The sequence below is a fragment of the Schistocerca nitens genome, chromosome 4 (genome assembly GCF_023898315.1).
Source record: "Schistocerca nitens isolate TAMUIC-IGC-003100 chromosome 4, iqSchNite1.1, whole genome shotgun sequence".
NCBI classification, from domain to species: Eukaryota; Metazoa; Arthropoda; class Insecta; order Orthoptera; family Acrididae; genus Schistocerca; species Schistocerca nitens.
In genome coordinates, this window is record NC_064617.1 from 928,361,992 (window position 1) to 928,375,130 (window position 13,139).

The 13,139-nt window shown below is 44.2% G+C and overlaps 1 protein-coding gene across 1 annotated transcript in view; it reads left to right on the forward strand.

The window, feature by feature from the left end:
- LOC126253553 (adenylate cyclase type 2) overlaps positions 1-13,139 on the forward strand; it is a 330,392-nt gene that overhangs the window by 184,601 nt on the left and 132,652 nt on the right. Inside the window, exon 6 of the mRNA XM_049954961.1 lies at positions 2,950-3,108. Coding sequence (XP_049810918.1) covers positions 2,950-3,108 — 159 coding nt within the window. The remainder of the gene's footprint in view (positions 1-2,949; positions 3,109-13,139) is intronic.

Consider the following 13,139-nt stretch of genomic DNA (forward strand, 5'->3'; position numbering starts at 1 on the left):
CATCCATAGGCTAGCCGGCACACCGGACCTCGACATTAATCCGCCGGGCGGATTCGTGCCGGGTACTGGGACGCCTTCCCGCTCGGGAAGCAGCGCGTAAGAAATATTGAATTTAATTGATGAAAGGAGAAAATATAAAAATGCAGTAAATGAAGCAGGCAAAAAGGAATACAAACGTCTCAAAAATGAAATCGACAGGAAGTGCAAAATGGCTAAGCAGGGATGGCTAGAGGACAAATGTAAGGATGTAGAGGCTTGTCTCACTAGGGGTAAGATAGATACTGCCTACAGGAAAATTAAAGAGACCTTTGGAGAGAAGAGAACCACTTGTATGAATATCAAGAGCTCAGATGGCAACCCAGTTCTAAGCAAAGAAGGGAAGGCAGAAAGGTGGAAGGAGTATATAGAGGGTTTATATAAGGGCGATGAACTTGAGGACAATATTATGGAAATGGAAGAGGATGTAGATGAAGACGAAATGGGAGATAAGATACTGCGTGAAGAGTTTGACAGAGCACTGAAAGACCTGAGTCGAAACAAGGCCCCGGGAGTAGACAACATTCCATTAGAACTACTGATAGCCTCGGGAGAGCCAGTCATGACAAAACTCTACCATCTGGTGAGCACGATGTATGAGACAGGCGAAATACCCTCAGACTTCAAGAAGAATATAATAATTCCAATCCCAAAGAAAGCAGGTGTTGACAGATGTGAAAATTACCGAACTATCAGTTTAATAAGTCACAGCTGCAAAATACTAACGCGAATTCTTTACAGACGAATGGAAAAACTGGTAGAAGCCGACCTAGGGGAAGATCAATTTGGATTCCGTAGAAATGTTGGAACACGTGAGGCAATACTGACCTTACGACTTATCTTGGAAGAAAGATTAAGAAAAGGCAAACCTACGTTTCTAGCATTTGTAGACTTAGAGAAAGCTTTTGACAATGTTGACTGGAATACTCTCTTTCAAATTCTGAAGGTGGCAGGGGTAAAATACAAGGAGCGAAAGGCTATTTACAATTTGTACAGAAACCAGATAGCAGTTATAAGAGTCGAGGGGCATGAAAGGGAAGCAGTGGTTGGGAAAGGAGTGAGACAGGGTTGTAGCCTCTCCCCGATGTTATTCAATCTGTATATTGAGCAAGCAGTAAAGGAAACAAAAGAAAAATTCGGAGTAGGTATTAAAATTCATGGAGAAGAAGTAAAAACTTTGAGGTTCGCCGATGACATTGTAATTCTGTCAGAGACAGCAAAGGACTTGGAAGAGCAGTTGAACGGAATGGACAGTGTCCTGAAAGGAGGATATAAGATGAACATCAACAAAAGCAAAACAAGGATAATGGAATGTGGTCGAATTAGGTCGGGTGATGCTGAGGGAATTAGATTAGGAAATGAGACACTTAAAGTAGTAAAGGAGTTTTGCTATTTAGGGAGTAAAATAACCGATGATGGTCGAAGTAGAGAGGATATAAAATGTAGACTGGCAATGGCAAGGAAAGCGTTTCTCAAGAAGAGAAATTTATTAACATCGAGTATAGATTTAGGTGTCAGGAAGTCGTTTCTGAAAGTGTTTGTATGGAGTGTAGCCATGTATGGAAGTGAGACATGGACGATAACTAGTTTGGACAAGAAGAGAATAGAAGCTTTCGAAATGTGGTGCTACAGAAGAATGCTGAAGATAAGGTGGGTAGATCACGTAACTAATGAGGAGGTATTGAATAGGATTGGGGAGAAGAGAAGTTTGTGGCACAACTTGACTAGAAGAAGGGATCGGTTGGTAGGACATGTTTTGAGGCATCAAGGGATCACAAATTTAGCATTGGAGGGCAGCGTGGAGTGTAAAAATCGTAGAGGGAGACCAAGAGATGAATACGCTAAGCAGATTCAGAAGGATGTAGGTTGCAGTAGGTACTGGGAGATGAAGAAGCTTGCACAGGATAGAGTAGCATGGAGAGCTGCATCAAACCAGTCTCAGGACTGAAGACCACAACAACAACAACACTGGGACGCCTTCCCGCTCGGGAAGCAGCGCGTAAGACCGCGCGGCTAGCCCGGTGGGTACCTATAGGTAATTCACCTTTGTCCTAGAATAATGGAATTTGTCGAGAAGTAAGATTTTCACTGTACAATTAAAGGAAAAATAAATAAAATTGCTAATTCTAAATTATACCGCAGGAAAATATATTTCTTTTGTCATATGTAATCCGAGTCAAACTTTAAATTAAAACATTCTCGAAAATCTTAGAAACCCTGGCACGGATATCTTGCGAGTGTCATTGTCGGTGTCCGCAGCTCGTGGTCGTGCGGTAGCGTTCTCGCTTCCCGCGCCCGGGTTCCCGGGTTCGATTCCCGGCGGGGTCAGGGATTTTTCCTGCCTCGTGATGACTGGATGTTGTGTGTTGCCCTTAGGTTAGTTAGGTTTAAGTAGTTCTAAGTTCTAGGGGACTGATGACCATATATGTTAAGTCCCATACTGCTCAGAGCCATTTGAACCTTTCATTGTCGGTAATAAGCAAAAATCGTCGAAATTCCCAATTCCTGTAATGGATCAACTGTCTATACACTTAATTATATTTGTAAAGAATTCTTAGTGTGCGTATCCTACTCCCAAATGGCCAATTTTTTAAAGAGTCACAGGACTGTGAAGGCTGGTAAACAGAAAATAACGATCGTTTTATACTTGTATTTTAAGTAGTATGTGTTTCAGGCGCACTACAAAATTCCTACTCAGACGAAATTGTGGAGTTTTTAGGATTTTGTGTTAAATGGCGTTTTAATCCAACTAACAACGGTCAGTAAGAACGATTGATGTCATTCAGGAAAATTTGTTTCGTGTGGGGGCCCCACTGCACTTAAACTATTGACAGGTGTTGAGTGTTTTATTGTTGGTGCAGCGTTGAAATTTGACCTGGAACGTGTGGTACACATGTCTGTGTGTGCTGGCAGGTTCGTCCGCGAGGCGACCGGCTTCAACGTGGACATGCGCATCGGCATCCACACGGGCAACGTGCTGTGCGGCGTGCTGGGGCTGCGCAAGTGGCAGTTCGACGTCTGGAGCGACGACGTCACGCTGGCCAACCACATGGAGTCCGGCGGGCGGCCCGGGTGAGCACCGCGGGCCGCGCCACGCCTACACATCTCAGCGGTTTCATTCACTGCTATAGTCTGTCTGTAAACTGAAGAGCGAGCAACGCTTTTGGTGGGGGAAGTGGCCTTTTGCGGAAGAAAGCTGCCACTGGCCTACAGGGGCACCCAAAATCTGTTGCCCGTTACCTGGCTAGCGGTGTAGATCGGCGTGCGGTGATATACGTCGTTTCTGCTCGTGTGATCTTAGTTGCCAGTGTGTCAATTAACTGTGTATACAGGGTGTTTCAAAAATGACCGGTATATTTGAAACGGCAATAAAAACTAAACGAGCAGCAATAGAAATACACCGTTTGTTGCAATATGCTTGGGACAACAGTACATTTTCAGGCAGACAAACTTTCGAAATTACAGTAGTTAGAATTTTCAACAACAGATGGCGCTGCAAGTGATTTGAAACATATAGAAGACAACGCAGTCTGTGGGTGCGCCATTCTGTACGTCGTCTTTCTGCTGTAAGCGTGTGCTGTTCACAACGTGCAAGTGTGCTGTAGACAACATGGTTTATTCCTTAGAACAGAGGATTTTTCTGGTGTTGGAATTCCACCGCCTAGAACACAGTGTTGTTGCAACAAGACGAAGTTTTCAACGGAGGTTTAATGTAACCAAAGGACCGAAAAGCGATACAATAAAGGATATGTTTGAAAAATTTCAACGGACTGGGAACGTGACGGATGAACGTGCTGGAAAGGTAGGGCGACCGCGTACGGCAACCACAGAGGGCAACGCGCAGCTAGTGCAGCAGGTGATCCAACAGCGGCCTCGGGTTTCCGTTCGCCGTGTTGCAGCTGCGGTCCAAATGACGCCAACGTCCACGTATCGTCTCATGCGCCAGAGTTTACACCTCTATCCATACAAAATTCAAACGCGGCAACCCCTCAGCGCCGCTACCATTGCTGCACGAGAGACATTCGCTAACGATATAGTGGACAGGATTGATGACGGCGATATGCATGTGGGCAGCATTTGGTTTAATGACGAAGCTTATTTTTACCTGGACGGCTTCGTCAATAAACAGAACTGGCGCATATGGGGAACCGAAAAACCCCATGTTGCAAGATGGTGCCTGGCCACATCGCACGGCCGACGTCTTTAATTTCCTGAATGAATATTTCGATGATCGTGTGATTGCTGTAGGCTATCCGAAACATACAGGAGGCGGCGTGGATTGGCCTCCCTATTCGCCAGACATGAACCCCTGTGACTTCTTTCTGTGGGGACACTTGAAAGACCAGGTGTACCGCCAGAATCCAGAAACAATTGAACAGCTGAAGCAGTACATCTCATCTGCATGTGAAGCCATTCCGCCAGACACGTTGTCAAAGGTTTCGGGTAATTTCATTCAGAGACTACGCCATATTATTGCTACGCATGGTGGATATGTGGAAAATATCGTACTATAGAGTTTCCCAGACCGCAGCGCCATCTGTTGTTGAAAATTGTAACTACTGTAATATCGAAAGTTTGTCTGCCTGAAAATGTACTGTTGTCCCAAGCATATTGCAACAAACGGTGTATTTCTATCGCTGCTCGTTTAGTTTTTATTGCCGTTTCAAATATACCGGTCATTTTTGAAACACCCTGTACTTACTGATATGCTTCGATATCCGGAGGCGATGGATAATAGTCTAGCATTGCAAGAAAATGTGTAGAATACGAAGAAGAGGAGGTATTTGCGGAGTAACGAGCGTTCAATCGTCTCTAATGTTATTACAGCATGTATTAAAGAGACGACCCAAAAAGAACTATAACTATAATAATATTACCAGTCCCAATCAAAGGGCGGCAATTTATGCTAACGTCAGCCTCGCGCAATAGGACGCATAAGGAATGAACGTGAAAATAAGCCGCATGGTTTACTGGAATCGCCACGAAGGAAAACTAATAATTTTGAGAGAAAACCCATCGTTATAGACAGTTTCAAAATCATGTAAAACCTTTGATGCTTACGGAACACTAAATCTCTATCTCGGTCACTATTCACCTGATTCTAAGACAAATTGGTTAAAACATGTGCCCAACAGCTATTTCTGATGAAATTTTTTTCGAAATATGTACACCAGCCGGCCGCTGTGGCCGACTGGTTCTAGGCACTTCAGTCTGGAACCACGCAACCGCTACGGTCGCAGGTTCGAATCCTGCCTCGGGTATGGATGTGTGTGATGTCCTTAGGTTAGTTAGTTTTAAGTAGTTCTAAGTTGTAGGGGACTGATGACCACAGATGTTGGGTCCCATAGTGCTCAGAGCCATTTGAACCATTTGAACCATGTACACCGATTCTGGACTTCTAAGCATCTACGAGGTGCGTTCACATATTAATTTTTATTTTTCGGTAAGAACTTCATTTATTAATCTATACCAATATTATCCTCTTCAAAATATTCCCCATTACATATTATACACTTATGCCAGAGCTTTATCCAGTTCCCGAAACATTTTAGGAACTGTTTCCTTGGGATAGTTTACAGGTCTCTTAACTGTCCATTTTTAATCTCATCTGTGCTTGTAAAACCGCTGTCCTTTAAGGCCTGCTTTGAAATTTTTGTACGACTTGTATGCCCTTGGTTTACTCATAACAGGTTCACCAAACGCAATATTTAACGTTCCTAATTTTTTAATACACTTTATTCCATTCTTATAACAAAATTTAATGCAGGTTCTCTAATCTATTTTTATAAAAAACAAATATTCGTCGATGCTACCACAACACATGTAACCGTTTTCACAGCCGACAACAGTGGAAATACCCAATACGCAAAACATTGTATCATACTTTTGAGATATGTTTACTAAGACAGTGAAAAAAAGTAGTGCAAATCGGACTAAAACAACACACAAAATTATAAATTTCTGATTACTTTTTAAACACTCTTCGTGTTGCAAGAATTGTTAAGTTTCAGTGCAGTTGGGAATGGGTTGTTTGGGGGAAAAGACCAGACAGCGAGGTCTTCGGTCTCATCGGATTAGGGAAGGACGGGGAATGAAGTCGGCCGTGCCTTTTCACAGGAACCATCCTGGCATTTGCCTAAAGCAATTTAGGGAAATCACGGAAAACCTAAATCGGGATGGCCGGACGCGGGATTGAACCGTCGTCCTCCCGAATGCGAGTCCACTGTGCTAGCCACTGCGCCACCTCGCTCAGTTTCAATGCAGTCCTTCAAAGAATACTTCTACCTCTTAGTAGAAACACAAAGTAGGAACAAGCCTTAAATTCTACAAATTTATTGCATTATATGGGGTTCGTTTTACGAATAGCAATCGAGAAACATACATTCAGATGAACAGCCATTAGGTCCTATGTTTTTAGTAGAATCCTGTTCTTATGTTTATATTATTTACTCTATAATGTTGTGTTCCGGAAGAAACTATCATCTTTTGTAACCCTTATAGTCTTAACGCATTTGCTAAAAATAAATGCAGCAGCCGGGACTTATCTGTACACGACGACACCACAGGTTTAAAGTCCGCGCCGCTGCAGGGCCGACACTATGTTGTGAAAAAGCCTGTAGAAGCGCCTCGTGACGGAGGTGGGTTGGCACAGTGGGGACTCGCTCGCTCGCTCTTCAGTTTACCGACAGACTATACCAGTGGTTGAACGCAGTGGATACTGTCTTGGAAACAGCTTGTAAGATAAACGTTGATAAGGGCTCATGGTCGAAAGTACCTTGTCCCACTTCTAAAATGGTTCAAATGGCTCTGAGCACTATGGGACTTAACAGCTATGGTCATCAGTCCCCTAGAACTTAGAACTACTTAAACCTAACTAACCTAAGGACAGCACACAACACCCAGCCATCACGAGGCAGAGAAAATCCCTGACCCCGCCGGGAATCGAAGCCGGGAACCCGGGCGCGGGAAGCGAGAACGCTACCGCACGACCACGAGATGCGGGCTGTCCCACTTCTATTGAAAACTGTTCAAATGTGTGTGAAATCTTCTGGGACTTAACTGCTAAGGTCATCAGTCCCAAAGCTTACACACTGCTTAACCTAAATCATCCTAAGGACAAACACACGCACCCATGCCCGAGGGAGGACTTGAACCTCCGCCGGCACCAGCCGCGCAGTCCATGTCTGCAGCGCCCAAGACCGCTCGGCTAATCCCGCGCGGCTCCAGTTCTATTCGTTTTCTTCCTTCTCGTGAATGAAACGATGCAAAAATGATTTTCTGTATGATTCTATACATACTACGGCAAGAAAGGAAGAACAAATTGACTGTTGGTGTTCATAACGATCATCCTCCTTTACCTCCTCTGCATTACTGCAGATGACGTCACTGAGCACATTTGGTCTGTGCATGCAGTACACGCGAGGCGCCTAGTTGTTTCCACTGTACTGTGTGGAACACGAAGGTTCTGTTACAGTTCACTAACCTGCTGTCTTCAAGTTGATGTCCCCAGCGGAGAAAACAGCACGCAGGTCATAGGTTCTGTATGTTGAGTCTGAAACTAACTTTTAGCGAGGTTCTGTTCTGAAATAATGTATCACAACTTTGGGAGGCCACTCTCGTATTTTAATATAGCGACACGAGAAGACTACACGATGTTATCACAACATCTTCTGATACAGCAAAGTACATAATCAAACACAATGTTTTAAAGGCGCTACAGTCTGGAACCGCGTGGCCGCTACGGTCGCAGGTTCGAATCCTGCCTCGGGCATGGATGTGTGTGATGTCCTTAGGTTAGTTAGGTTTAAGTAGTTCTAGGTTCTAGGGGACTGATGACCTTAGAAGTTAAGTCCCATAGTGCTCAGAGCCATTTGAACCATTTGACTGCGCATCTCGACTGCCTAATCCAGAGTGACGAACAGGAACTTACATAAAAATTGAAAACACATCCTACGACAGACAACATGTTTGTTCTTCCCGACTGCCTAATCCAGAGTGACCAACAGCCCGAAACACTTCGCGCGCCATACCAGAAAAGTCGTGACCCGAAAGCTTCCGAATTGCCTCGTCTGCAATTTCATCGGTCTTTTGTTTTTTATTTAAATTGTTTTTAATAATTCTAAAATGACTGATTGATTGTCAGCTGTTGAGACATATTTATATTAAAAAGTGAAATCATTCCAAGGAGTAGTTTAACTAATAATAATAACTATACTTAAACGTTTTGGCGCCCTTGCTCCGGACACAGCAGCCAATCACAGAGCAGTAGCATTGTGCAGGCGGTCTTTCTCACGGGAATGGTACCGAATCTAACATCTGTCACAGGTACCTCACACCACATTTCTTCATCTGCACTCCTGGAAATTGAAATAAGAACACCGTGAATTCATTGTCCCAGGAAGGGGAAACTTTATTGACACATTCCTGGGGTCAGATACATCACATGATCACACTGACAGAACCACAGGCACATAGACACAGGCAACAGAGCATGCACAATGTCGGCACTAGTACAGTGTATATCCACTTTTCGCAGCAATGCAGGCTGCTATTCTCCCATGGAGACGATCGTAGAGATGCTGGATGTAGTCCTGTGGAACGGCTTGCCATGCCATTTCCACCTGGCGCCTCAGTTGGACCAGCGTTCGTGCTGGACGTGCAGACCACGTGAGACGACGCTTCATCCAGTCCCAAACATGCTCAATGGGGGACAGATCCGGAGATCTTGCTGGCCAGGGTAGTTGACTTACACCTTCTAGAGCACGTTGGGTGGCACGGGATACATGCGGACGTGCATTGTCCTGTTGGAACAGCAAGTTCCCTTGCCGGTCTAGGAATGGTAGAACGATGGGTTCGATGACGGTTTGGATGTACCGTGCACTATTCAGTGTCCCCTCGACGATCACGAGTGGTGTACGGCCAGTGTAGGAGATCGCTCCCCACACCATGATGCCGGGTGTTGGCCCTGTGTGCCTCGGTCGTATGCAGTCCTGATTGTGGCGCTCACCTGCACGGCGCCAAACACGCATACGACCATCATTGGCACCAAGGCAGAAGCGACTCTCATCGCTGAAGACGACACGTCTCCATTCGTCCCTCCATTCACGCCTGTCGCGACACCACTGGAGGCGGGCTGCACGATGTTGGGGCGTGAGCGGAAGACGGCCTAACGGTGTGCGGGACCGTAGCCCAGCTTCATGGAGACGGTTGCGAATGGTCCTCGCCGATACCCCAGGAGCAACAGTGTCCCTAATTTGCTGGGAAGTGGCGGTGCGGTCCCCTACGGCACTGCGTAGGATCCTACGGTCTTGGCGTGCATCCGTGCGTCGCTGCGGTCCGGTCCCAGGTCGACGGGCACGTGCACCTTCCGCCGACCACTGGCGACAACATCGATGTACTGTGGAGACCTCACGCCCCACGTGTTGAGCAATTCGGCGGTACGTCCACCCGGCCTCCCGCATGCCCACTATACGCCCTCGCTCAAAGTCCGTCAACTGCACATACGGTTCACGTCCACGCTGTCGCGGCATGTTACCAGTGTTAAAGACTGCGATGGAGCTCCGTATGCCACGGCAAACTGGTTGACACTGACGGCGGCGGTGCACAAATGCTGCGCAGCTAGCGCCATTCGACGGCCAACACCGCGGTTCCTGGTGTGTCCGCTGTGCCGTGCGTGTGATCATTGCTTGTACAGCCCTCTCGCAGTGTCCGGAGCAAGTATGGTGGGTCTGACACACCGGTGTCAATGTGTTCTTTTTTCCATTTCCAGGAGTGTATATACTTCTTGCATCTTCACTGCTCTGGGAACAGCTTCTTGGAGCCTAATGTGATGGCTGACTAAGCCAGAAATATTACAATACTGCATCTGCTCAGGATATTTAAACAATATCTACTTACTTGGATGCTAGCTGACAAGTTAAAAAAATAATTGAATGTCTATAAAGGTTACTGGTCGAGTTGGCATTCATATTTATAGTCTATCAGACGCGAAGCACTTCAAATTTAATTAATAATGTTCGTTAACTGTGACTAGGTTTCTCTTTTTGTAGAAAGGAATTCAGTGTTTTCATCGTCCACCTGGAGTTGAAACTGTGTCTTCAAGATCAGACAAATATGAATGTCGTTAGCTCTTGTAACCCAGCAAACGACAACATTGCGTAACATATCTGCCAAAGAAACTTGAAAAACTTTGCTGACATCATTTGTCGGTGAATGACTGTCTCTGCCGTGAAATGCTGGGTCTGATTTAAGAATCAGAGAATTCGACTAACTTGCTATGACGAAGCTCAGAGTGTAGGATGACCGGGTACTCTGACTATGTTGTACATTAACATGCAATTCTGTTTTTTTTTTTTTTTAAAGTTTACCTGAATCGTAAGAACCGCGTTGCAGTAGTCGATCCGTCAGCTTTCAGGAATTCCTGTATCTTACGCCAAGAAAATTCCTGGTACAGGAAAAAATATAGAGGGAATCAGTGAATGTATCGTGATCAATGGTGATAGTTATATATTTTCAGAATTTCTGCAATTCACGATTTTAGTATCCTTTAACACAACCAGTAGATTCTCCACCCACATGGGACGTAATGTGATAAACTGCACCATTTTCTTTCATTGTAACTAATCAGAAGAAGATTTCTTAAGTTCATCATGCCGTCCTATGCAGTAAGCATTATTCCGAAGAGTACGTAGTCGTTTCTGTGTCATCGATGGCAGCACTCGGCCGCACAGCACAACTTCACATAACATACACTTTACACGTACACTGAGAAGTTCGTAAAAGGATGGGGACAGTAAGAGCCCTAATATCTCGTATCCTGTGCATGTGGTCCTTACGCGAGATGGGGGTTGCCGGCACTAGAATCGTTTTGCGGTCTGTAAAAAATTGCGGTTTTATGAAGACGATCAAAAGTGTTTAGTCTCCTCTCCTCCAGCGGTTCCTATTTGAGGTCATGGAGGTTTTCGGTAACAGTCGCGCGTTCATCGAACCTTCCGGTAACAAACAAAGCATATGCCTCTGAACTGCTTCGATTGCTTCCGGTAATCCGACATGGTGTGAATCCAACATGAGCAGTAATCAAAAATGGATCGCATTAGTGTTCTGTATGCAATTTCCTTTATAGATGAGCTACACTTTCCTAGAATTCTTCCAAAAACAGAAGTCGATAATTTTCCTATTCTGCAATGTACCTAACGTTCTCGCCCCAGTTCACGTCTTTTGCAACGTTACGCCTGTGCATTTAATCGACGTGCCTGCATCAAGCAGCCCTCCACTAACACTTTATTCCAACAGTACAGAATTTTTCTACTCGTCTTCAATAATTTACACTTTCCGTGTTTAAAACAAACTGCCATTCATGCCGATTGAATTAAGAAGATAAACCAAAAAGAATCTCATCAACATTCTGCTGATCTATTATAAACGGCACTAAATTTACAAATGCATCATTTCTTTGAACATAAGAATTCAGTTTCCTCAAATGAGATTTGTAATTCTACTTTTTCTGTACGTTCTGTAAGTGTCTCGAGCTCTCTGACAGCACACTCTTCGTCCTCTAAAAGTATCACCAGATTCTCCACAAATGCGGTGTGTGGCATATAGAGGCTGTTTTTGGGGAAGCCCAGTAGGATTCGCTTTCAAAACCAACTTTTCTTGAGTTCTTTTTCCCATTGTTCCATAACTTTGTCTAATACTACGTTGAAACAGAGCAGGAGAAAAACCATCTATTTGTCTCACATCTGCTTGAATGTCAAAGGGTTCACAGATTACCCCCAGAAATTTTACTTCACATTTCGTTGTTAGTTTGTTCTATGAGTTTTCGTACTATGGGATCTAGTACCTTCTCTTGTAAAATTTGTAAATGTGAGGGTATGTCTACCGAGTCTTACGCCTTTTTGAAATCTACAAATGTGCATGCTAGAGGTTTTTATCTGGGTCTCGCATTTTAAGGATGGTTTTGAGATTAAAAATCTGTTCTGGGCATGACCTGTTCGGTCTGAATCATGCTTGATATTCTTCTAATTGAGTTCTAATTACTTTTGCGCTCAGTTGAGACAAATGGCTCTGAACACTATGCGACTTAACTTCTGAGGTCATCAGTCGCCTAGAACTTAGAACTAATTAAACCTAACTAGCCTAAGGACATCACACACATCCACGCCCGAGGAAGGATTCGAACCTGCGACCGTAGCGGTGGCTCGGTTCCAGACTTTAGCGCCTAGAACCGCACGGCCACTCCGGCCGGCTAGTTGAGACAAGTTGATCTGATTTTATAGGTGGCCGGTAAGTGGGAGATCCCTCTGTAGTCGTTTGTTGCCTTTTTAAGTAATGGACGGATTAGAGCAATCTTCCAGTCATCCGCTTTTCAGGTTGCGAAATGTTTCGCACTATTTGTGTAATTTCTCTGAGTGAGTTTGGACCTAAATTTTTCAAGTGTTCAGCTACAATTCCGTCCTCTGCCCATGCTTTGTTGTTTGAAGTTTCTTAATATGTAAATAAATTTCTTCTTGTGTTGGTGGTGACGGACTTACTATTGTGGTTTCGAGATCTCTCTGTGGGTTCCAGGGAATTTAAAAGCTACGGAAAGTATGTCGCCAGTTCTTAGCAAGTCTTTTTATTTATCAAGGCTTATTTACCATTTTGTTTTCAAAAGCACAGCTTCTGTGGTGAGTAGCCTTTGATTTGAATCGCAAAGGTCTCGTAAAAATTATATTGTAAGTTTTGAAATTGTCTACAAATGACTCCAGTTGGCCATTGACATTTTCGTTCATTTTGTCTTAAAATCTTGGATGTTTGTAGCAAACTTGGAGGAAATTTCTCTGTGTTTCTTTTCTGATTTGTTGCAACTGTAATTTTGAAATGCCTTTTATTTTCTATTGCATTTTAACATCCTTGTTTTTTGTGAAGAGGTTTCACGTCTTTCGCTGTTTTGATGATCTTAGTTTGAAATTTCTCCCAGTTTTCTGCAGGCTCTTCTTCATATTTTTCTTTTATTTTAGAGTCTTTGATTTGGGGATCACCGGTGCTTTCTGTCGAATTCTTTTTTGGGTGAGAATTTAATTCTGATTCAGTTTAAATAACGATCCTAATCGAAGTTTGCACTT